General features: G+C 38.9%; 2 protein-coding genes across 4 annotated transcripts in view; one reads left to right on the top strand and one right to left on the bottom strand.

The window, feature by feature from the left end:
* Nucleotides 1-5870: 5870 nt before the first annotated feature.
* On the bottom strand, nucleotides 5871-19134 carry TXNDC9 (thioredoxin domain containing 9). Of its 3 annotated transcripts, none has more exons than XM_007501122.3 (5): nucleotides 19003-19134; nucleotides 16112-16333; nucleotides 12104-12222; nucleotides 9699-9953; nucleotides 5871-7631 (listed from the first exon to the last, which is right to left on the bottom strand). In XM_007501122.3, the coding sequence occupies exons 2-5, from the start codon at nucleotides 16298-16300 to the stop codon at nucleotides 7511-7513; spliced, it is 684 nt and encodes a 227-aa protein (XP_007501184.1). In that variant the 5' UTR covers nucleotides 16301-16333; nucleotides 19003-19134; the 3' UTR covers nucleotides 5871-7510. The 3 variants fall into 3 exon arrangements, with proteins under 3 accessions (XP_007501184.1, XP_007501183.1, XP_001363639.1); XM_007501121.3 differs by having other exon boundaries at nucleotides 18970-19108; XM_001363602.5 differs by lacking the exon at nucleotides 19003-19134 and adding an exon at nucleotides 18651-18774.
* Nucleotides 19135-20161: 1027 nt separating this feature from the next.
* Nucleotides 20162-25456, top strand: part of EIF5B (eukaryotic translation initiation factor 5B) — a 75315-nt gene continuing 70020 nt past the window's right edge. Inside the window, exon 1 of the mRNA XM_056808278.1 lies at nucleotides 20162-20301. Within this exon, the coding sequence (XP_056664256.1) occupies nucleotides 20267-20301 (35 nt within the window). The 5' untranslated portion in view covers nucleotides 20162-20266. The remainder of the gene's footprint in view (nucleotides 20302-25456) is intronic.

The raw sequence follows: 25456 nt of genomic DNA, 5'->3' as shown, positions 1-25456 counted from the left end.
TCAATAAGTGTTTTGTGACTGACGTATATATTTTATATACATTTGTGTATGAATGTGTTGTCTCCCCCCAATTGAATGTAAACTCTTTGAGGATAGGGACTATCTGATTTTCATTTTTGTATTCTCACACCTAGAATAGTACCTGGCACATAGTAGGGGCTCAATAAATGTTTATCGATTGATTGTTGGAAATGGAGGAGAATCTATACAATGAATGATTAAAAGAATTATGACTTTAACCTGAAAAAAAAAACAAAGGAAAAGAAGATATGGAAAGAAGTTTACATTAGTGCCAAGAAGGGAATGGATAGAATAAGTACAGACTTTTTAACCAAATTCTGGCAAAGGAGGGGACACTTCTAAAAGTGTCAAAGTGATTTTAAGATAAATGAAACAATTTTTTTTTTTTTTTGCAGAGCTACTACTATGTTCATTCTCCCAAAAGCTGAAAGGATAAACAGATTGGAATTCAGGTAAGTGTATAGATAATACTTTCATATTAATTAGGATAAGCTAGAGACAACTAGGGCTTTAAAGCTGAAAAACACAGCAATGTCTCTTCCTAGAGCTTATCTGGATATTTTGGCCAGTGCCAGAGGAATCATAGCTCTGTCTCAGGATGCCATTTTTTTCTTTTTCTTCTTGGAGCTTAGCTTAAACTTGAGCATCCATGGTCTCTATAAGGACCAGAATTCACTAACTCTCATAACCAAACAAGACTCGCTGAGTTTTTATGTGTAATGGGAGGATGGGGCTGGTGGACAAGAAGACTAAACCTTCCAGTGTTTTTGTTTGTCTGACCAGGACTTCATTTTCTACAGGGCTAGTACCTGGCTGTGGGAAAGAAATAGAAATCCTGAGAAGTGGAAAAGGAAGGAGTGAGGATTTAGGGGATTCTTTTTCAGTGCTTCTGAGCAATCAGGATAGATGGGTGACTTCTTTCTGGAGAGGCTGCCTGCTACAAGGAGGTGAGCCAGCCAAATTGGGGAGACTCTGAGGGCATTTCGAGTCTAGGAAGAGTCCAGTGGCAGTTCTCGTGTCAATGCTCCTACTGATGGCCCTAGAGTTGTGAAGGCAAATATGTTCCTTTTCTGAAATGTGCAGGTGGGAAGCCTGGGAGATGGGGGAAGCTTGGCCTTGTGATGTTGGGGGAGGGGAGAGTGCCATTATTCTGACAATTACATTTAAAGTTTTGTTTCCTTTTCTATTCCAATTAAATGCCCTTGCTGCTTCCAGGCAGTTGGTTCCCCTGGGATCTGTTATCCCAGTAACAAGTCAGTATCTAAGGTTGCTGTTCTTCAGAGGACCCCAGTTTCACACTGGGGTGGGGCTTCAAGCCACATGGGGTACATTTACCAGAAATTATTTCCCAATTCAAATCTGGGAGGATCTAGTGCTGGCGGCCTCATGGATAATGAATGCGTAATTAGCTTTCTAGTCACTGAACCATAAAACGCCACCTGCTACTTACAACCTGTGTAAGGGCCTTGAGCAAGTTGCAGCTTCCTCATCTGTAAAATGGGACGGGGTGGGGTGGTGGTGGTGATGGGCAGCCTAGATAATTCTATGATTTCTAAGATCCTTGACAGCTCTGATGAATAAAATTATTTTGTAGCCTATTAGGGTTAAAACTTCATTAAAAAAAAGGAGGCTTAAAAGATTCCTTCCTTCATTCAAGGAGGCAGGGGGCATTTTACACAAAAGTTATTTCAAATCCAGCCAGAATTAAAATCTAGCCTCAGCACTTACTAGGTCCTGGGCAAATCACTTAATCCTGTTTGCCTCAGTTTCCCCATCTGTAAAATGAGCTGGAGAAGGAAACGGCAAACCACTCCTGTATCTTTGCCAAGAAAACCCCAAATGGGGTCACAAAGAGTGGGACATAACCCTACAATGACACTCCATAGATTTGGGAGAGGGCACTAGGGAACCTTGATTCAAGTTCTTTGGTTCTCATGAGTCAGTTGAACTTAGTCAATTTATTTTCTTATTGGATATAATAAAAGTGCTTTAAAAAGTATAAAGGCATATAAATTGGAGTTACTATAATAAAGATAAATCCTCTTCACCAACATTAGTATTAGAAACACTCATAAAGAATATTAGAAAGATTCCTAAAGAACCTTGTTCCATGGAGATCGCTGTTAGAGAAATACCATCTTTCAAACAGGCACACTAATTTATAATAGACTAGCTATATGTTTTTTCTTTGATGGTACCATGTATGGGAACTTAAGCTCCATCTTTGTGTAAGACTGAAGCAGAAATAATTTCTGTCCTGAAGTTGCTGAGTTCTAGTAAAAGAAAAATAATTTCTGAAATTGGTTTCCTTTATTTATCTTTTAAGTATTAGGACAAACATGAGAGCCTTAGCTGATGAAGGCAGCATGATAGAGTGGAAGTTCACCCCCTCCCCCGGCACAGGACTCAAGAAGAGTTGGGTTTGAATCCCACCACTGATACATTGGGTGACCTTATTGTTTAATTGACATTTTTAAGCCCGTTTCCTGGGTCAATTAAATATAGAAAATGGGGATGATAATGGCTCTTATACTGCCTTGGGGAGGGCGGGGGTGTTGTTAAGATCAAGTGGGCTAAGGGGCAGTTAGGTGGCCCAAGCCATAGAGCATAGAGGACCTGGGTTCAAATCTGGCCTAGCTGTGTGGATAACCCCATTCCCCAGCTTGCATAGCCTTAGCTCTTCTGCCTTAGAACCAGTACATAATATTGACTCTGAAAGTAAGGGTTTAAAAAAATATCCGCTCTCGTGTGGAATGCTGAAGTCTTTTAATATAGGAATTTAAAAAATGAGGCTGGCTGTCTATGAGATCATAGGATTTTAGCAACCGAAACTCTTTGGAAGTCATCTAATTCAGACTCATTTCCCGGTGGTTGTTTAGGAATGAGGAGACTGTCCAAGGGCCCATCTGCTTAGCGCAAAAGCTGGAACTGGAATTCTGCTCGGGATGAGGCGGACAGGTCAGAGGTCACTCCCTCGAGCATCTCTCCCGACGGCCCCCCGCCCCCCTTCTAGGGCTCATGTGAGAGGATGAAGACGTCCGGTGGAAGTGTTTGCGGTTACTATATTGCACGATCTATTTTCATTTTGCAAATCTCACCACATTCCCCCAGGAGCAGAGGCGGAGGGAGAAGGGCTTCGAGGCAGCCATAGACTTGAGGGAGCGGCTTCTAGACCAGGAAAAGGAGCGGCGCGCTGTGCATCGTCTCTGCAAAGGAGCCAAGGACGGAGGCACCCTTCAGAGCGGACACGCCGCTCCTTCGACGGGGCTCGGCTGGGACAATCTTGGAGGAAGCGGATCCAAAGTGCTGTTCCCAAGTCCGCAAAGCTTCCTCCGTACCTGCCCTCGTTTGAGTCTCGCCCCAGTGCTGTGAAATGGGTGAAGCTGCACCACAAAGCGGAGCTAACCCTTAAATGCCAGTGTGATTTCGGACGACCACGTAGGAGGCCAGCGTGGGAATCCCAAGACCTGGAGGGAGGAAAAAGGAGGCGACGCCAGCGCTGGGACAGTCGGACACTCGGGGGATCCCGTAGAATTTGGAGATGAGAGAGACCTTACAGAATCTTCCCCTCGTGTAGGAAATGTAGGAAACGGAGGCCCGATCAGACGATAAGCATTTATTAAGCACCTACCGTGGGCCAGACACTAAAGAGCCTGCCCTCGAGGAGCTTACACTCTACCACGAAACCACACGTATGTAACTAAGCACAGACCACACACATGCGAAAGAAAGGAGGCAAGGTTTCACGGGGCGAACCCTAGCAGGGGGCAGGCCAGAGACCGGGAAAGACTCCAGATGGGGGAGCCACCGAGTTTGGAAGCACATTTCAGACACGGCATCCGGCCGGGGGCAGACGAGGATGGAGACGGTGCCGAGTTGGGCCGGACCGTGCAGGGTAGGCTTTCGTTTGGCCCAAGAACAGCTCGGCGAGGCAAGGATGACCGTGCTCGGGCTGGAAAGGTGGGCGGTGAAGGGGCCCAAATGCCAAAGGAGGCTGCCCTGGGTAGAGGCCCGGCCAGAACGGAGCAGGAGGAACATCTCTCGGAAAGGGAGTCGTCTAGGGGAGACGCAAAGGTCTGGGCTGGTGTTCAGTCAAGAGCAGAGCGGTGAGATTCGGCCACGGAGCGCGTCCATGGGAAGGGCGAGGAATCGGGGAGGGCCGGCACGAGAGCTCCTCCTGCCCGGAACAGAAAGGGGAAGAGTGCCGAGAGGGCATTTGGGCAGGGAGTGCGAGAGGTCCGATGGGCAGGCGAAGACAGAGACCGGCTGTCCTTTCTCCAGGCTGGGGTCCCGCTCCTGGGAGCTGAGGAGGCCATCTTCTGGGCGAGAGGATAAAGAAAGCAGGAGGGCGAAGGCCGCGCGGCCAGGAAGCGAGAGAAGAGACAGGCAGGCAGGACCGCGAGCAGAGGGCCGAATTCTCTAGAGAAAGCGGAGGGTTAGACAGGAGCTGGGCTTCCGCAGCGACCGCGACGCCTCTCCAGCGCTGAAGCCGAACGAGGACCATTTCCCATCTTCTGACTGCTTTTTCCACTGTCCTGCCTAGGGCCTCATTTCTTTGGCAAGTTTTCATGCAATGAACATGTGTCTATTCCGCGCTCCTCTAGCCAGCAGACACCTTTTTATGACCACTTCAACTCAGAGTTTTGGTCTCTGGCCAGTTCTTCCTGGCTATGTAGCATCTCCGTCACAAGTGGAGTTAACAACTCCCAGGGCCCCGCCTCACCTGGCAAGGACCAGGAAATCCATCTCTGAAGTCTCAGCTCCGAGCAGAATGTCTCCAAGTCTAGCTACGCCTCCAGTGATTCACATGAAAGGAATCTGGAGATGTGGCATTTCAAAGAGCACTGGGAGCATAAGGAAACGTCCTGGGTCACCATTCCGGTCCCGATCTTAGCACACTAGCTGTAGTCATCATCTTTCAGGAGGGGGGGAGAAAAAAGCATTTATTAAGCGCCCATTATGTGCCAGGCACTATGCTAAGTGCTTTACGGATGGCTCATTTTAACAGTTGGAGTTTCCAATGGTATGAAACCAGAGGTTCAGACAGAAAATGAATTCCAGCAGTAAAAACTTTTAGAAAATCTGACTAGGGTCATGTGCTTACTTCAAACCCAGCAGAGTTGGGGAGACATCGAGATCTTTCTCCTTCTGCTAGGGTTTTTTGAGGGTCAGGAATTCAGGCAGAACCAGGTAACCAGGATGGAAACGGAGCAGAGACTGAGTAGGACTGTGGAAGCTTGCCTGGGACTGGGTGGTTTGGGGAGCTTTGAAATCACAAGGCTCCATTTACCACCGCCATATTTTTTTGATGTTTCGGGGTACTCATTTTCTTGCTGGATATTTAAATACTTCTCTTTTCTAGCAAGAAGAATAAGAGAGAGAGAAGGCAACCCAAACATGGTATAAAATCACATTATAGCACCAACTGGCAGAGATAATGAAATGTAGAGTAAGGCATTCTTAAAATGGGTTTTGTTCAAAATAAAACCAAAGGACAGAATGTTCTATGAATTACTAGGAAAAGGATTGAGACACAGCTATAGCTTAATGACAGAAAAGCTGCAGAATTCTAAGACACAAATTAAAAAGCAACTAAGTATGTTAAAAAGAAAAACCATGTAGTTTAAAATAGAGGGAGTTAAGGCAAGAATAGTTTGGTTGTAAGGAAAACCTGAAGCACAGCTGCTAAGTGTTCATGTAAAAGCCTATATTCAATGCCTTATATATTGCTGTATAATTTTTTCCTGTACTTCATTTTCAGGCTTTTGCATGGAAATAAGATGGCTCTGGGAAAATTGCCAAAAGCCTTTTTTAAAAAATCAGGTACAAAAAACAATACTCTTCAAGTATTTTGCCTTTTTAAAGCTCAATTTATTTCCCATTAATTAGTAGAGAAAAATGTGTGGCTACAGCATTAGTGGGCTTAAATGAAAACTTGTCTCTCGGGACAGGGCAGGGAATCTATGGTATGATAGAAAGGCTAAAGTGTCAGGCTGAGTTCCAGGAGCAGATTCAAACTTGTTTAGAGCTGCTTCTGGAAAACCTGCTAACTACCTCCTCAGTCTACAATCATATGAGATAACTAAGCACTTGAACTTCAGGATCCATGCCTGGTCCCCAAAAGCTCCTTCAAGAAAGGCAAAGTACTGCTCTAAAGAGCAGATGTTAAAAACCATGACATTGAACACTAGCATAGATTACTTTATTTCTCTTACTGATGTCAAATAAAAGTCCCAAGTAATGATGTTAAGAAATATCAAAGATGGGGACAGCTGGGTAGCTCAGTGGATTGAGAGCCAGGCCTAGAGATGGGAGGTCCTGGGTTCAAATCTGACCTTAGACACTTCCCAGCTGTGTGACCCTGGGCAAGTCACTCAAACCCCATTGCCTTGCCTTTACCACTATTCTGCCTTGGAGCCCATACACAGTATTGATTCCAAGAGAGAAGGTAAGGGTTAAAAAAAAAAAAAGAAATGTCAAAGAACTGACTTAAGGTGTTTTTTGAGAAGCAATTTGGGACCATTCTGGACACTGAACTTGAAACCAGAGGATATGGTTTCAAATCTCATCTCTTTCACATACTCTACATACTATATGTGACCTGGGACAAGTCACTTATACGTCTGTTGTTTCATCTATCAAAGAAGGGGTTGGGGCTAGATGGCCTTGTGGCTCTTCAAATGTATGATCTTATCGTGCATTGCAAGACTGCCCCTGGCAAAGCCATTCACTGCCCTGTGTGTTTTGGGATAAAGGATCAAAGGGGAGAAGGAGGCTGTGCCAGGGTTTTATTACTTGAGGGGAATCCTATTCAAATGCTCTTGCCGAATTATTTTTTCTATATGCTGATTACCAAATAACTTGATCACATTTTAATTTGTCTCAAAACATACAAAAGGAAGCTAAAATGACAAAATCTAATCTTTTGAATAAGGCAATATTTTCCCATTTGTCATCAGTCAAAATCAATTTTCCCACACAGAGCTAAGGGTTTGATAAACAGGCAGTTTTTAGACAGCCGATTTGGAATGTCCCAGAAGTGAAAGAGTCTTCATAAATGAAGAGTGCAATGGTGACGAGTCAATGCCTGGAGTATGTATAGATGGCTCTACAAAGTAAAGAACGCTATTTAAAAGCTACTCCTGGACTTGTTCCCCATGAGGCTAGTTTGAAATTAATAATGAATGGTATAAACACATTTAGATGTAGGTTACAGAAAACTCATTTGGAAATAAATCTTGATCTCAGAAACAAAAAATTCAGTCACTTTCAACTATTAAATCCCAAAGTGCTCAGATATTCTCTTCAGCCTCAAAATGATCTCCAAAAAGAAAACATTTAAGATGTCTTCCATGATCCAGTTGTATAAAACTTTATAGAAAATGAGCATTATGTTCAAATGTATTGAAAATAATAGGTGTTAGAAAACATTCCTAGAATTGAATTACACAGAAACAAAAGATGATTTACAAAGATTTATGGCAGAGTTCTAGTCATCATCAGAGTCAGAAGAATCATATATCTTTCCTCGGATGGCTTTCTTTTCTAACTTTGTGAAGTTGGTTCCAAATTTCTTTTGGCTTTGAAATGGTGGTTCCATCAAATTTCCACTAAAAATCAAAGAAATATGAAAAAGAACTTTAATTTTAAGATATAAGGGTTTTCATGAGATGAATTGTTTAAAAAATTGGTACAAGTCATCTTTGGTAAAATTCACAAAGTACAGTGGAATTCCTTTGATAACATGAAGATCAGGGGACAGGACTAACATCTCTGTTACAGACTAAAAACTTAACCAAGTTTTTAATATTTATGGTTTTATAGTGTTTTGGGGAATGAGATTGTTCTATAACAAGCTGTATTATGAATAGGGTTTTTTTAGAGAACAGTAGTTATAGCCTACTTTAAGGCCTTCAATGATTATTAACATAATGATATTTTTAAAACCACTATTTTGTACTTTAAATATGTATCAATGGAACTATGCAACAATGTTTACTTGGACTCTAAATATGAATTTAAAATTGTTAACAAAGAAAATATTAATTTTATCCTTTGTCCCATAAGGAAATTGAATGCATAGTAATTTTTAATTTTATACAAAATGGGCAGGTGAAATAATGCATTTTTTTGCATTATGGCATCAAATAATCCCGATAATGGCAAGAAAGAATTCACGTTCTTCTCTAAGCAATTGTCTCTTAGGTGGTAGTAATATGAGTACTGAGAAGACACTTGCCTGATATGCTTTTTAGCAATTCTATTAGGTATATGTCCTCCTTAATTTCAATATTACTCTTTTTGGCATGTAATACAGAACTATCCAAATCCTTAAAAAATATGTTTCCGAGAACCTTAAGAACTTTAGCCTTGCAGCTTTCTTAAGAGCTGCGTGGCAAAATGATTGTTATAGAACACCTTGTGTAAATTAAACAACTGAAGAAAGAATAAGATTGTGTTAGCTGTCAGTATATGACATACTCAATTTTTGTTTGTTTTTTTTCTAGAAGTTAACCCAGTAAAATAATTAATTATAGCCTTCTGACACCTTAAATAATTTCTCTTGGTAAACTGCCTTTTTTAAAAAAGACTCTATGGGGATCAACCAAGCTACTTCAGTTTCCTTAACTCCAAATAGGTGATAGTCTAGGAAGAAATCAAGAGAAAAAAATGAATAGAAGCAAGGTTAATTCCTTTAAAGAAAAACAAAACATTTGTTTTTCTGGTTTAAATTCTACATAATAGGAACATTTAATCAAAAGTTTTCCTAATCTGTTTTAATTATAGAAATGGCTTTGGGAATGTCTAGAAGAAATGCGGAGGGAAAAACAATAAAACAACACAAACCATCTTGTGTGAAGAATTAAATGAAATAATAATGTTTTCTAATTTAGTTAGTAGATACTCATAAGGAATTTAGTTCCTCAAGGAGGGACAAGGAAAAGTAAAGAAGTCGTGACATAACAATCCTGATCATTTTACCCACTGCTGCTGTTGTAGTTTGGGCAAGGGACTCAAAGTATGATGCCATGACATGTTATGATTTGTACAAAGAAATATTATTTTTGTTTGGAGAAGGGGGAGAAAGGCAAAGGCTTTTTAAGAGCTCTTTCCAAAGTCTGTTTAGAAATGAGCTAGGAATTAGAAAGCTCATTGTACTTTCTCAGGTTGTATATACAGACAAGGAAGACTGAGTAAATTTTGGGTTCAACAGAAGTAAAGTTTTATAGCTGATGCTTTGTAACAAAATAGTTTTCTTTAGGAAGCAGATTCTTCATTATTCACTGATGAGATAATATAATAAAGTCAAGTCTGGGTCACATTAAAATGTTTACCTTAAATTTGAGAAGATACCATTTCAGGGAGTGACACTTTGGGGCACAAAGACTAATTTAGAAATGGTTATAATAAAATTTGAAAGTCTAAAAGTGTCAAAGTTAAGTGTTCCAAAATTTAATTTTATCAACAAATGTTACTTTATCTCAATTTAACATTTGTATTCTTTTATTCACTTATTTTGTTAATGTGGTTTTACAAAATCTTAGATTTGTTTCCTACAAACTTGACTGAAGCTATTATTTTTGCTCTGCACAAATAATCCTGCATTAAAAAATGAAATCTAAAAAAAGGAACCAAAAAATAACTAAAAGAAAATAACTGCCATTTAAAAAAATTACCTGTAATTAATAATATCAGAACAGCCAAGTCTCCATTCTAAAGTTTCTGTGGTGAAGTCATCAGTATTCCCTAGTTCAGTAAAACCTACTACATAATCTTTTGTTTTCCCATCATTCACCAGAGCTAGGGTGGGAATAACTTTGATACGAAGTCTTTCACACAGGAAAGGTGCTTTTTCCACGTTTAGTTTCAGGAATTTGGTCTCCAAATGCTTCTTGGCCAATAATGCCAAATGTTTATCTAGTATTTTACATCTGTAAAGCCAAAGAAAGATGAAAATTAAAAAATCAAATAGATCAAACATTTTTGATACAAAGAAGATTTATCAATAGTGATTGGGGAAAGTGGGGCATTTACTGAAGCCTATTTTATTCCTCACAAATTGTCTTTGCAGAAGAGAATCCAAAATTGGCACTTTAGAAAAACACTTTTCCTTATATATTTCAATCAATTATCAATATCCCATCTGTCACACTAACAGAGTATAACATAACAAGCAAAAACAGATTATATCCCATTAACATTTTTTCTAAATAGAATCTCACTGAACTTCAAAAGAGGTGAGGAATAAAAGAACTTAATGGACAATAAAATGAGCCATAAACTTTTTTTTTTCTCATTTGAGAATATCCAGGGGGAAACTGATGCTATTGAAAGGGAACTGTTTTGAAAAAAATCTCTATATGATATCATTAGAGTCAAGGGTAAGCAATAATAAACAAGCAAGGCCCTTTTAGCTCTAGCTGCTATCAAATGATGACTGTTTTTCCATAGTAGGCCCTGTTTGTTTGTTGACTAAAATGATGACAATAATAACAATAATAATAGCTAACATTTATTTAATGCTTGTTATGTTCCAGATGCTGTGCTAAGGGCTTTATGATTATTATCAATATCATGGATTTGACTAATCTGGGTTGAAGAAATAGCAAAATAAAAGGAAATTGGAATTTAGGTGACCCTGTCATTGCCAAAGTAGTGTTCTCAATTTAGGAAGTAAACACAGGTGGCTGTCAAGAAACATGTTCTTTAAACAAGAATATGACTTATTTGTTTCAAAATGGTCAATATAATGCTTTTACTAAAAGAAATAGTTGTAATACTTTGGAAAGAGACTAAATGCCTGTATGTTAATTTTTGTACCAAGTCAAGTACTCTGAATCACTTAAGACTCAATGTTCTTGAGGCTTAGTCAGGAGGCATGGAGATCATCTGTGGTCTAGCAAAAAAATTTTTTTGGCATTTTCACCATACATCATCTTTGTGTCTTCACATATCTGTCAAGTACTTAGGTATAAGACTTTTGGTGAATGACAATTAATGAGAGGAAAACAAGAATAAGTATTAATCTTAAGGATACTTTTTTAACTTCAATACAGTTAGAGGATGCATGCCCGAGTATCTGTGCACATGTGTGTATGTAAAAATAAAATATTTCTTAAATGAAGAAACAGTATCTTGCAAGAAAGCAGGTAAACAGTCATTTAAAATGCACCAGGGGGAGCCATTTAAAAGAATCCTGGAAAATGTCCTCTAGTATTTGCTTTGTACATTTAGATATTAATTTTTAGGTTTACTAAAGCAAAGCTATAAGATAAAGACTGGAGCTGGCAGCCTATTTCATGAATGCTGAATAAGAAATTATTTTAAGCAGACAACAAAGGAGAGGCAAATTTGCCTTGGATGCCTTTCCACTTCCTGGATCATCTTATCCTTTCTCTCTTTCCAAGTCTCCTCTTGACCCCAGCTACTCTATTTCTTGCAATGATGGCCCAATGCTCATTCATTCATTCAGTTCTCAACTAATCCTGCATCAACTGTTAATTTAGGTGTTAGCTGATAAAGCTCAAGTTTATATATATAATCTTTTCCTCAGGAAATATGTATAAATTACATATGACTGACAAACAGGTAGCCACCATCTTTCCCCTCAAATACTGGCACTCCTTTATCTACTGTTAAATGAGGAAGTAAACATATGACCACTTGACCTGCCCTTCTAAAAAGCTGTCCTACTCCTGCCTTCTAGACAGATCCCTAACCTACACGGATCTTACAGGAAAATCACAGTTCTACTAAAGAGTAGTTAGTGAAGCTTTACATAAAGACTTAAGGTAAGAAGGCAAATAATTATTTTTTGCTTTGACAAAAGTTTTAAACTGTATGGTATACATCTAAGAGTTATTGTTAGAATGACCAAAACCATTCAAGATATTTATATAGGGATGTTCTAATTTTTTAGTAAGGTATATTATTATAATTTTGAACATTAGTATTCTAAAGTGAACTTTTAAAAAGATCTGATGTTAATAAGTGCAATTTGTTCAACTTTCCAAATTTCCTTTAAATATTCTATTATATTTTTCTAACATAAAATCCCTTCACCAAAAAGCAGTTCAGTTACCTGAATGTGGAATCTCTGTAGAAATGGCAAACTACTTTTTTACTTTCCTTGACTTCCTGAAAAAACTCTCTCTCACTAGGAAGTTCTCTGTATTCACCATGTCCTTTTGAAAGCCATTCCTAGGTTGGAAAGAGAAGAAATATTGACATTTGAAATTTCTTTTTCAGTAAATTGGGATGTATTCAAGGATATAGGGGTAAGCATGTAAAATAATTTTGTTACCAAAATCATTTGCAACAAAGCAAGCTTTATTTTAGAGTAATTAACTTAAAAATAATAAGAATCTCCTAGAAAGAGGAATCTATACACATTGATTCCACTTTGTCAGTTCCTTGCTATCTCGTTTTCTACTTCATCTCCCTACTAAAATTGCTCTCTTAAAATTTGTAAATGATTTCTAAACTGTATCAGGTGCCATTTTTTCCATAATCAGTCCTTATCTTCCTTGATCACTATGCTCCCAGTTTTCCTACCTGTCAGTTACTCTGACAAGTTCTTTCCCCCCCTTATTTTTTCAGTTACACGTGGAAACAATTTTTGACAACTGTTTTCTGACATTTTAGGATTCAGATTTTCTTCCTCCCGCCCTCTTCTGTTCCCTTCCCCAAGGTGGTAAATTGTCTGAGGTAGCTTATCTCTGAGTACTTTTCAATGGTCATTGACCATTTCTTATCTCTGACATATGGCTGTACCCTGAAACTTTGCCATTAGCACTTTCCTCTTCTCACTTCATGATGATTTCCATGGAAATCTTGTTTATTCCCATGTTTTCAATGATCACTTTTATCAAAATGACTCCAAAATGTCAATTGCCATTCCTGATCTCTCCCCTCTTCCTCTCACTACCTAGTCCTTCATCTTTACCAAATTTCCACGTGGTCCTACTCACATCTCAAATTCAACATGACCAAAAGCGAATCAATCATCTTCCCCGCCTAAACTCTTTGTTGATTATATCACCGTCCTCTCAGTGATCCAAATTTGAAATTTTGAAGTAATGTTTTATTTGGGATGCAAACACTAGCTACGTTATTAGAGTCGTCACTAGTCTCAATTCCTTCATTTGTTAAAGGGGTGTATCAGCAGTATCTACCTTATACTATTGTTTTTGTAAATATTAATTAAGTTAAAGATATCAATTTGCTTTGTTACCTTTAAAGCATTATATGAATGCTGGTTATTATTATTAACAAATCATTTGCTAAATTCTGTTATCTCTGTAAGATCTTTCACATTTGTCCCCTTCTGTCTATTCATATTGACACCCTAATGTGGTTCACTTATCTTGCTAAGGTGTTAGAATTACCTTACTCAATTTTCCTTTCTCCAAATGATACTTCCCATGTCTCCCTAAGGCAAAGGTCTCACCGTGTCTCTCCCCCACTCAATAACCTTGAGTGCCTCCCTATTGTACGTCACAAAATTTAATTGTGTCAATATGGTATTTAAAGGTCTCTCTAACCTACTTTTCTAGCTTTATTTCATATTACTCCCCTTTGCAAACCCTATGTTCCAGCTAAACCAGACCACTAACTTATTCCCTGAACTTAGAATGCCATTGTTCGTCCACGTGATTAGTGTTGGTTGCTTCTCATCAAGCCAGACATTTCCTATCTGGGCAAGTCATTTAACCATTGTCTAGTTGTTTCTTCAACTATGAAAGGAAGATAAGAACAGCATCTACATCATAGGGTTGTCTTAAAGATCAAATTAAATTATTCGTTAAAGAAAGCTTAAGGCTTTCACATACTAAGTGCTTCTTCTCTTCCCTTCCCATTCCAAAGAGGACCTGCTTCATGTCTTTCAGAACATTATAGTTCTTCAGTGCTTAGCTCAAGTGCTATCTCCTCTGTGTATTCTGACCGGTCACTACCACCCTACAGCTAAAATTGTTTTCCATCCTCAGATTCTCATGGAACAATCTGTATTATACCTTTTTACAAGTTCGATTAGTATGCCACTCCCTCCTTCCACTATAACCTGGTAGAATGTAGCACCTTGAGGTCAGGGTCTATGTATCATTTTATCTTTGTGTTTTACCATGCTTAGCAAGAACTTAATAGATATGTGTAAACTACATTGAAAATCATATTACATGACTTTTTTGCTTTTTGACAAAGTAATTTGTACTATCTTTATCTTTGTCATTTGATGTAGTTCATCCTTAAGGATACTAATTAGCCACAATGTGTCTAGGATATTCATTTGGATTTATTGAGTCTGTTGCCTTCAGTTTCCTCCTCTATGAGAGGAAGGGGTTGAACTAGATGGTCTCTAAGTCTCATCTAGCTCTAGATTTATGATTTCTATAATTTCCAGGAATGAGGCACACACAATTAATTAAGGAATCCCATTTCTTCATTGAACTGAAAAGCTCTATTAGGCAAAAATTCTTCTTTATTCTTAGCTGAAATGTGCCTTTAATTTTCATCTATAAGTTCTGGTTTGTCCTTGGGATCTATTAAGGACAAATCAAATTATCTCTTTAATGTGAGACTTTCAAATATCTAGATACAATTATTACATTTCCTTTCCCTCAAATTTGTTCTTCAGAAGGCTAAATGTTCCTTGGCTCATTCTTTGTGATATTTGTCTAGATCATTCACAAATCTAGTTATCCTCCATAAGAATACATTTCAATTTATCAATATCTCTGCCAAAATGTGGTATCTAAAACCAACCACAGAATTATAGTTGTGGTCTGAATCACAATAGGATATAGTGCAACCACTACTTTCCTCAGTCTGGTCACTATTTCTATTAATTTAGCCTAAGATTAGATTTCTTTTCTTGGCAACCCCATCATATTGTTAGCTCATATTAATTCAACTAACATACCTAAGTTTTTTTCTCCACACAAACTACTTAGTGGGTAGGTACTGTTTGTTCTGTACTTGGACACATAATATTCTTTACATTTTACCCTATTAATTTCATTTTGTAGTATTGTCCCATGGTTAGATTCTGTTAAGATCTCTTTACTATTCCTGTTATCCTGTATATGAGCTACTCTCCTCTTTCAGCTTTTAGTCATTTGTAAATATAATAAACTTCCATGTTGGTTATAATAGACTTTCATATTACCCAAGTTGTTGATGAAAATGAAAGGACTTGGGAATCAAGCAGTTCTTTCTTTTAGCCTCACTGAACTGCAAGCAGTACTTGGGAATTTTCCCTGTGAAAATAGGTATATTGACAGACATGAACAATGTGAATATTTCTTATCAATTGAAAAATGAGAATCTGTGGACATATTCAAGCAACACTGTGTTCTTTTAACTTTTTTCTTTGGTAAAATTCAACTTTTGCCCTTGTCAGTTTTAAATACATACTTAAATTTCAAATACTCAAAAGTGCTTCTACTTAGAAAACTGGAGCTATTCAATGTGAATTCCTTCTATTCCCCTTTTCTTTACCTCAAAATTTCTTGACATCCAGCAGTTTTTAACAAGGTAGCTCTTTTTAAAAAGATCAGTGCTTTTAATGTGTCCCTGATCCCATCCTCATCTTTTTCTAGCAGACTGCATCCTTTGTCATCCCTCAACCCCTGCCTCTAATTTTCAGCTTTTCTCCTTATCAACTGGTTCTTTTACTACTATCTTCAAATATGCCCAAGCTGTCTCTCCAAACTTTCTCAGCCAAACTAGCTTAGAAAAAGTTGTCTATAAATACTACTGTCACCTTACTCTTCTCTAAATTTTCAACACTTTGAAATATAGCCTGACCTCATTATTTCAGTTTATTAGTCTGCCTAGATTTCACTGTCTTTTTAATCAAATGAGAACAATGTATTCTGAATGTGGAGACCTCTTTAAAATTAAAATATATATGTATTCAGGTTATTACATTGACTAAGCCAAACAATTGCTTTGTACAAATTTTAAATTACAGCAGTGACACATTAATTTATCAACTCCTAAAGTGAGGACTGACAGCAACTACTGCAGTAGTACAAGGTACTTGGACCATATTGTTTAGTAATTTCAGAAACCAGTGCAGCTAGGTTACTTGTTTCTGCTGTTGTGCTTTCTTTAGTGCTTCGAGTCTCTTTTCTTTAAGGCGCTCCAAATCATCCTCATCCATCTGATCCAATTTTTGAATCTCAGCGTCCAGCTGCTGTTCCACAATGCTGGTTGTCTGAAGCAATTGATTCTCCAGGACTTTTGCAAACATGTCAACAGATGTATGTGCTTCCATGTCTTTTTTAATATAGAGTTCACAACTTATAATCTGGGAAATAAAAATACACAATGAAAATATTGCTAACATGAAACCATGTTTTCTTAGATTCTCTATAATGTCAGCAAGTAACATTTTAAACAGTATAGAGTTTGTTGACAAAGTGATTTTTGACTAGCTGTTTCCTTTCCTAGGTTAGAAGTATATAGTTATGGAGAGTAAGTTAATGAGAGAAAAATTACTTATTTTTGATTCATATTCTTTTTCTGTAATAAAATGAAAGTTAAGTGACTACTATAAAAGCAGACCATTGTACTCTAGGCCCTGTAGGCCATACTGAGGAAATGTCAAATAAGAGATGGTCTCTGTTGTCAAGGAGTTCACAATCTAGAGTGAGTTGAGGTATTAGGGGATGAAGTTACAAAATACAGAAATAACTGAGGTTTGCATTTTAAAGCTAAAAGAAATGAACTAAGATATAATAATAATAATAATCCAAGGATGCATGATTTCATGAACATGAGATTATCTGTCACTAACACAAATCACAAGCCTCTACAACTTGGTAGATGGCTTTCAAAAACTGCCCTGACTAAAAAAAATCCATCACTCTGCAGTCAAGCTTGTGACGTTTCTGAAATTAGTTAAGTTAGTTTTAGGATTTCACCCATATAATCTATATTTGATACCTGAAAGCGTTCCAGCTAGTTAGGGTCTTTCAGAGCCTGAAATCTGTTTGCCTCATCTATGAGCCATAGGGCATTGACTGGAGTAGTATTTGACTCAAAATGAGAGCTTACATTTATATAAACACAGTAAGACAATATTTTTTACAAAGGAAAGTTCAATTAAATGAACATTTAAGTTCCTTTTATGTAGCTCTACGCCTGCGGATACAAACACAAAAAGGAAACAGTACTTTTCTTCATGAAGCTTACATTCTATTGGTTTATAGATGTGAAAGAAAAAGGGAAATAGAACAGAGACAGTTGAGCAAACATTCCCTATCTGCACTATAAGCATTATTGTTGCTGTATATTTCATAATAGAATTCATTACAGGGCAGAATTCAGTGAGTGAAATTCATGAGTGTGAGTGAGATTCACATTAGGATCTATGTAAAAGGGAGTTATTTACTGAAAGACCAAAAGGAACATCTTTATAATGTGATTATATTGTCACCTGGGTTCCAGTTTTTGGTATTATCATCCAATTCCTTACTAAACTCTGTTAGTTTTGCCTCTCCAATCTCTCATCTATTCCTTTCTTTCTACTCCCAGTGTCATACAGGTCCTCATTATTTCTCACCTGGGTTATTTTAAACATTGTTTTATCCTGTCTCCCTGTCTTTATTCTATTTATCACCCTTCTGAATGTTCTTGCAAACTGCTGTAAAGCAATATTTCCAATTCACAGATCTGACCATATCAACCTTAGGATCACTACATAATGTCTTTGTGTTTGGAGCAAAAAGGAATATTCAGTGATCTAATCCAACTTCATTTTGTTGATGAGAAAACTGAAAACCTGAGTGGCTGATTAAACACACAGATAATGGTGGAGCCAAGATTCAAATTTGGGTTTGTCCTTTGTTCTTTATACTATGTTGTCCTCATTGCCAGGTTAAATAAAGATTTCTGACCAGAGCATTTATCTACTTTTCCCCTTAATGCAATCTATGTTCTTCAAACTATTTCTTTCATTGCATTTTGCTTTCTCTGTAAGTAACAATTTTCCTTTTCTCGAACTGTCAAAATACTTCCTTCTTCAAGGCCCAGCTCAGGTGTCTATCTCCTCTAGGAAACTTTCCCTAAGACTCTTCACCCATCCCCAAGCCTTTGTATCCTCAAAGCCAGGAAATTAGGAAATGCTTCATAAATATTTAAATTAAACACAACTGCCCTGATTCAGGTCACCTGATGAAGAACAGCTATCTACAAAACATTTAAAATGGACGTAGCTTTTTAATCATCTTCAGTGTTATCTAGTTTAGTTAATACACTAGTATGATTAGTGATTCGTGTGTTAGAATCTGCTCTTAATAAATTATTGTTAATAAGCTCCAGTGAAAGTTTAAAAGTCGGAAACAACTTTTATTTTGCTTTGGGAGCAACGAACACAATCTTTTATTACTATGGCTATCCTGTATGGCAGGTTCTTTAAACCCATTAAACCCATTTTCCATCAAGAAAAGAAAAAGCAGTCCCGTTAGTTCTCTACTCATCTTCCATTGTGATCTCCAAATCTGTTTTCCTTCCAGCTTTAAGTCGCTAATTTCGATGTCCCATTTTAGTGGGGGAAGGAGAGCATATTTAAGGTTAAAAGACTAAGGTATCCCTAAAAAACCCGAGGACTCTTTACTTCCCACCTCCGTGGGACACGTTTTGGGAACTAAGTAGTTCGGAGATAATCATGAAATCTCGAGGTCCTTTCGGAGATCTCGCTCCACCTCCTCTCCCCGCCATTCTACAAGATGGAAAGAGGGTAGCTGAAGTGAGGGCAAGGAGTACCGGGAGCCTTGGTTTCAAAGCCACTAAAGACGCATGCGTGGCAGTCTGCGCTTGTGCACTAAGCGTATCGGCCCTTCCCGGACCAAACCCAACCTGCCTCTTTTCTCTTTCCCCACCCCCTACCAGTTCCCCGCCCTGCTCCTCAGATCTCGTCGCGTGCTACGGCTGCTCTCTTACCACGGGTATTGCTTTCTAGTCATCAAAGCCCACCTCGCCTGAAATCGCGGAGATTACTCCGGTCCCCTCCCCCTCCTCGAAGTGGCGAAAACTTGGCGGAAGGTCACAGCTACTTCTGGAACGACTGCAGTAGAGGCGGAGGCGGGAGGGCACTAGCCGGTTGCAAACGCTACACCCTCATTGGCTGTTTCTCACGCTCTCGACGGGAACCGACTACCACCTAGGAGGAGAGAACGTGTGCGTCTCCGGCGCATGCGTTATGCCGCTTGTCTGCGTAATCCCGTGCTTCTTTGGTTTCTGGGTATCTCAGAAGACATGCGGAATTGCTTTGAGTAGATTTTTCTATGGTGACTGCAAGAGCCCAAGATTCTTGACTTCCTTCTGGGCCGAAGAATTCCAATACTGCGCTTTAGTGTATGAGGTGCAGCGGGAGAAGCAATGCATCTTGGAAGTTGTAGTTTTTTGGGGGGTATTGCCCATTTGCTTGGTTGACTTTCAAGATTTCCTTTAAGGTCCCTGGACGAATTTTCTAAAGTAAACTATATAAGAAAGGCGAAATATATCTATTTGAACATGTTTTTCTGGTTTTATTTTTCCGGATTAGAATTTTTCTCTTTCAACGAGAAAATGGAAACCTATTTTACAAAGCTAGGACAAATTTAGTATGCCCTTGTTTTATTTATCGAATAGTTCCATAAACCATGTGCGTTATGCAGTGTCCAACTTAGAGCTCCCCTGTAAATATGTCGAACTTGGTGCAGACTAGAATTAAAGAATTATAGACGTTAAACAGTGGAATGAAGACTAAATAGAGCACAGAAGTTCTCCTGTTCCAAATGATGTAACAACCGTCCAGAAGTTTTCTTTTCAGCCGCCCTGGCTGTATTGACTTGGGAGTATTACGTGAACTTCATCACGGAACAATATCATAAAAGATTGACAGCTTCTGTAGTAGAATGCTACTCTTCGGGGCACTTGAGACCCTGCGCTTCTAACTCCCAAAGACCGGAGCGCTCTCCACACCCAGCGTCACCGGCTGGAGTCTGGGGACGCTCTACCCTAAACGTAGAACTCTATGAGACGCCTTGCGTCCCCACGCCAGGGTGGCGGGGGCGATGCGCCTGCGCTGTGCGAGTTCCTACCATATGTGCTCTGTCCCCGTGTTAGGGTCTGTGGTGAGCCGGGTCCGAGAAGCGGCGGCGAAGGAGGAAGGGCAGAAAGCTGGGCTAGCCAAGGGGCTGTGGGTCAGTGAAGGGGTGAGCGAAGGGACTGGAGCCGCGAACGCCATTGTCACGCGATGGGGAAGAAGCAGAAGAACAAGAATGAGGACAGGTAGCGGCGGCGGCGGCGGCTCGGTGGGGGCACGCGGGGTCTGCGCGGACGAGTCTCGCTTTAGGGAGGGTGGGGGAGGTCACGAGCTGTTGCTCTCCCTCCGGCTCGCGGGAAGGGACAGCCGGGGGACAGAAGCGGGACCTTCTGGGATCGGCCGGGGTAGAAGGCTGAGAGACGCCAAAGTTAAGCCAACATGTGCTGGGGCGGACTGGGTAGCCGGGCCTGGAGGGGAGGGCCTGATCTTCCCTTTCCCGCCCCAGGGTCAGTCTCCACCCCCAGCCCCTGCACTAAACCCGGTTTCTCCTGTCCCAGCCCGGGTGGGTGGGGGTGGGGTGGAGGAAAGTGAGGACCTGGGAGCCTGGAGGGGCCCCGACCTTGTGCGAGGGGTCTGGATGGTTGAGTTCCTGTCGTTGTAGGGGGTGCGAGGTATTGGGGACAGGCTCGTGGCTACTCCTGGGGTGGGGCGGTGAAGATAGAGTGAAGATAGGAAGTCTTGGGCTCATTGGTGAGGTGGGGTGAGGAAGGTCACGGAAGTCTAGAGAGATTCTAATAAATTGTAGGGCTGAGTGGCTGTAAGCTTCATGAAGTCGTACCCTTAGGAAGAATAGTGCCAGCTTCTGGATGAGTCCCTACCTTTTTTCTCTCTGTGCTTCTCTATACTTGTAAGAAAGATGGAAACTTGATTCTATTCTAAAACACAGCTGCCCTCCTGAATTTGCATCCTGCAGTCCTGCTTTTTAAGTGCTTCTCCAGCCTGTAAGTCCCGCTGGCTTGTTAAGAGTTGCTCAGGATACACAAGCTCGCATTCACTTAAGGTCTAATTATCCAGCCTGTCATGTTTTTAAATTTTCCTCCTGGGACCAGCCTTTTTGTTGTTTTTTTTTTGCTTATTAAACACCGTTTCATTTAAAAATCTGGAGTTTATACCATTTGGTGCACTTATGTTTAATACTGATATTATTTTGCTTATACTGCCTTTTATTAGGATATAATTACCTTCCTTATCAGGACAAAGATCTGAGATCATGATTGTTACTCCTTTTTTAAAAGAATCTCATTTGAAGCCCAATAGATTCTGCTCTCACCCCTTAGCTTTACTCTGTGTATGAAATGTGTTTCTTGTAAACAATTAGAATTCTGGTATTTGTGTGTTTCTTGCTCACAACTACTCTAAGAGTTTAGATTTTAATGGAGAAAGGTTGCTGTAGTTAGTATAAAGTTTTGGTACTGTTTGTATACATACATAGACCACCTCGAGAGTTTTCTTCTTTTTTTTTTTACCTCAAGAGTTCTGAGGACACTGTGTTTTTTTTTAGAAGTTATTATTTCCCTTTCCTGTAGAGAGTAATATTAGGATATCTAACACTAATGCAGCAACCAACCACTCAGGGTATTGGAAGGGAAAGACAGGGCTTAGTTTTCTTTTTTTAATCTGCCAATTTTATGGAAAGTACATGGGAAAAATCTTTGCTTTTCATGAAATTTCTGTGTGGACTTAAGGCAAGATATCAACAGGTTAATAAGGAAATTGTTGGCTCACATATTTTGCTATGTTCAAGCCATAACCTTTGTTATTTTTAGAAAAGTTTTATGACCTCATATCAGATATGTGGTATTGAAATGACATAACTAATCATGATTGTTAATTATCAGAAATCTATATGAAGTCTGGCCCCTTCTCTGAGGCATTAGGATTTTGAATTTAAGGTCTAGAGATCCTGGTTTATACTTAAAAACAATCTAGATTAAGAAAGCCCATGTATAAATGTCAAAATAATGGCAATTCTATCTTCTAGTTTCCAACTCTGGAATATGAGGATGTTTCATTTAGAGAACAGATTCTATTCTCAAAACACAGAATGCCAAAAAAACCCTAAATCGAAACAATATTCAGAATTCCACCAGTTTGGAGGAGTAGCAAATAAAAGGAAAACGTTTAGTAATAGACAGTACTTGGAGTTTCGGGATGTGTGTAGCTCTATGAGACACAGGATTTATCTATATCTAATCATTGCTTCCATGTGATACTTAAAAGTTATTCTAAAATAGCGAGGTCTGGATCTCTGACACGTTCTTCAGTTTTCTTCTCAGTTGGAAATACCATTAATTTCAGATACCACCATGTTAACAGTAATGGGAACATAGTAAAGGAAAATGTCCTCATATCTAGGACAGAGGAAACGCTACTCTGATTTTGATGTTTTTTTCTTTTGATTCTTAATATGTTGAACTTTAGTATTCCTTTTAAATTCTGTTGAAAGGAACTGTTGGTATTATGATGAAAAGATTGCAAACTTTAGCCACTGAGGTGCCTATGTAGAGTTTATTGCTAGGATATTAAAAAGTTTCACCTATGAATAGAATATGACCTCAGATGCTTCTTAACTATGTGATCTTGGGCAAGTCACAACCTTATTTACCTAGCACTTGCCCTTCTGTCTTAAAGCTGTACTAAGACAGAAAGTAAGGGTTTAACATAAAGAATAGCAAAACTGAGGATCTCAATTTCAACAAGTATGGTGGGAAGGTGAATTTTGAAATGCTTTGCCTAGAGAGTAAAATATTTCTGTCATGGCCAAATAACTATTTTTGCTTATAGTTCAGTTTTGAATATAAAAGGGCTTGGAAAAATGTCTGTTCACTCCTCAGGGTGTCCCTACAAATGGCATATTCTCTTTTAAAATAATAAAAGAAGGGCTTCAGTGTGAAAACAAAGAAAAAAGAATTGACCTGGCAGAAGGGGAATCCTGAATTTTGTTAGGAGTTAGAGGATGATAGATGAATGGACACAGGAGAAATGGAAGAAAGCTAATTCTCAGCCCTGAGCCAGGTAATAGATATTGAGGCTCTTTACAATTAGGCATCCAGATCCTCTGAGAAGGAAAGCAACTGTTTGCAATTGAGGGGAAAGCCATCTGGTAAGGATCAGAGAGAGAGAGGAGATAAATTTTATGATGGTTGATGACTGTAATATTTAGCAGTATTGAGGCAGCCAGTTGTTGATAGCAATAGGGAGGTTTACTGTTTTTCTGGTACATGTCTTCTGGACATGACAGAGAAGTTTGGTAATTGATTAAAGTTGATGAGTATTATCCATTTCTGATGGTTCTGGTGGACACAGATAATACCTGATAGAAGGAATCCAGAATTGGGTTTTGGCTATTACAAATGTAGTCTAGGATTGCATAGGATTTTGAGGTCCTGAACGAGAAACTAAAGACTGGGTCCCAGTGGCAGTTTTCATTACTGCTGACAATCTAAATCAAAGAGAATCAGATGTGGGAAGTGAACATCTGTTTAAGAATATGGTGTCTGAAAATGGAATTTAATTTTCTAGTCTGGCTTTAAATGTAGGAATGCTAGGCTCTTGTCCAGGGATGGAATGCACCTAACAAGCCCTAGTAAACCTTTATTTGCTTGGAGTCCCACAACTCTAATCAAATTAAGCTGAAAATGAAGAGAGAAATTGTTGCCTGTTTCTCAACCAGCTTAGATTCCAAAAAGATGTACCAAGGTAAGGGCAGGTAATAGAGGATAAATGGGGGATGGGGGGGAGGGGAAGTAATGATACTGCTTTCTAAGCCTTTGGGCAAGGGCAACAAGAGCTCAGAATGGACTGTTGGATGCTGAGGCTGCAAAATAGGTTGGTTGGTTGTTTTTTAATTTAGTTTTGGTTTTGTTTGCTTTTTCCTTTGGGAGCAAAAGAAAATGAGTTTGTGATTTCCCGTGAAGTACATTCATTGTGAATTATCTAAAGAAAGCAGAACAGTTCAAATACTGTCATTCAATTTTTTTTTCTGCCAACAGTGATACTCTTTGGAGTGGAAAGAACAGCAAAAATTAACTAAAGGAGTCAAAACTCAAGATAATATAGTCTATGAAGAGTAAATTCAGAGCTGACATGGCTGTCAGTTTATCATCTTTTTTTTTTTTATTAAGCCCTTACCTTCCGTCTTGAAATCAATACTGTGTATTGGTTCCAAGGCAAAAGAGTGGTAAGGGCTAGGCAATGGGGTTTAAGTGACTTGCTCAGGGTCACACAGCTGGGAAGTGTCTGAGACCATATTTGAAGCTAGGATCTCCCATCTCTAGGCCTGGCTCTCAATCCATTGAGCTATCCAGCTGCCCAGTTAATCATCTTTGAAAGCTCATTGAGAATGGTTTTTTTCCAGGTCAGGAGAAAGGCAAATGTTCCAAATTTCAAAAAAGTAAGAATAGAGTATGCAAATTAGAGGCAAATGAACTTAACTTTGAGTGCTAATAAAATTCTAGAAAAATTTTTTATAAGCATGATTAGTAAACTCCTATAAAAGGAAGTGTGGTGATAACAAAGATGGCATAGCTTCATTTAGAACTGGTCCTTCCAGAACCTCATTTCCTTTTTTAACAGTTATTAAACTGGTAGGGAGATCAGAGGAAAGCCAAAGCTATAGATAATTTAGCTTTCTATAAAACATTTGACAGAGGGAGTGTCAAATGTCAAGTTTTACAAATTATAAATGAACTTCACAAGTACAACTAATACAAGATAATAGAAATAGCATAGCCATTTCTATGTAATCGTTTTTCTGTCTAGGTCTTATCTGTGAATGAGGGGAGGGATCAGTCTTGACTGGTCTGGTTAAAGTGAAAGCAAGGTTGTCTTACACTGATATACTTTTGTAATATTAAAGTTAACCTCTTCAGACTAGTGTTTTTCAATCCAAGTTCTTCCCTCCATCCCCTTTAAAATTTGGGTAGCAGTATCCACTGGGTTGTGTAATTATAATGAACAAGCTTAGGCTCAGAGAAGAGCTGAGAAAAAGTATCTTCCCCAATTTTGCAGAGTTGGGGGACTGAGTATAGAATATTGCATAGTATTTGTTCAATTGTTTCTCCCTCTGCCCCCTTACTCTTGTGAAAATTCTTTATTGCTCTGAGGAACATTTAATAGCTAGTGTGATTACTTAGTTGGTAAGAAAGGGGAAATGGTGTTGCAAAACAAAATATATTAATAAAAGTAATATTTAAAAATGTTATTTTCAGGGCATTCTGTTAGTACAAAAATTGTCATTCCACTTCTTCAAAACTTTAAAATTTAGTCTGAGAGACAGAACATGCACTTGGAAACATTCTTTTACTTTAGACCTGATAGAGACCTTGGATACTAGCTTTT

Source organism: Monodelphis domestica, chromosome 8, assembly GCF_027887165.1.
Source record: "Monodelphis domestica isolate mMonDom1 chromosome 8, mMonDom1.pri, whole genome shotgun sequence".
Lineage (NCBI taxonomy): Eukaryota > Metazoa > Chordata > Mammalia > Didelphimorphia > Didelphidae > Monodelphis > Monodelphis domestica.
Note: the sequence above shows the minus strand (reverse complement) of the source record. Positions and strands in the feature narration are given on the sequence as shown.

Coding starts and splice junctions, on each gene's coding strand:
- TXNDC9 (XM_007501122.3), bottom strand. CDS start 16,300: ATGGAAGCACATACATCTGTTGACATGTTTGCAAAAGTCCTGGAGAAT. Junction 9,954..12,103: donor TACAGAGATTCCACATTCAG/GTAACTGAACTG, acceptor TTGGCTTTACAG/ATGTAAAATACTAGATAAAC. Junction 7,632..9,698: donor TCTGATATTATTAATTACAG/GTAATTTTTTTA, acceptor TTTGATTTTTAG/TGGAAATTTGATGGAACCAC.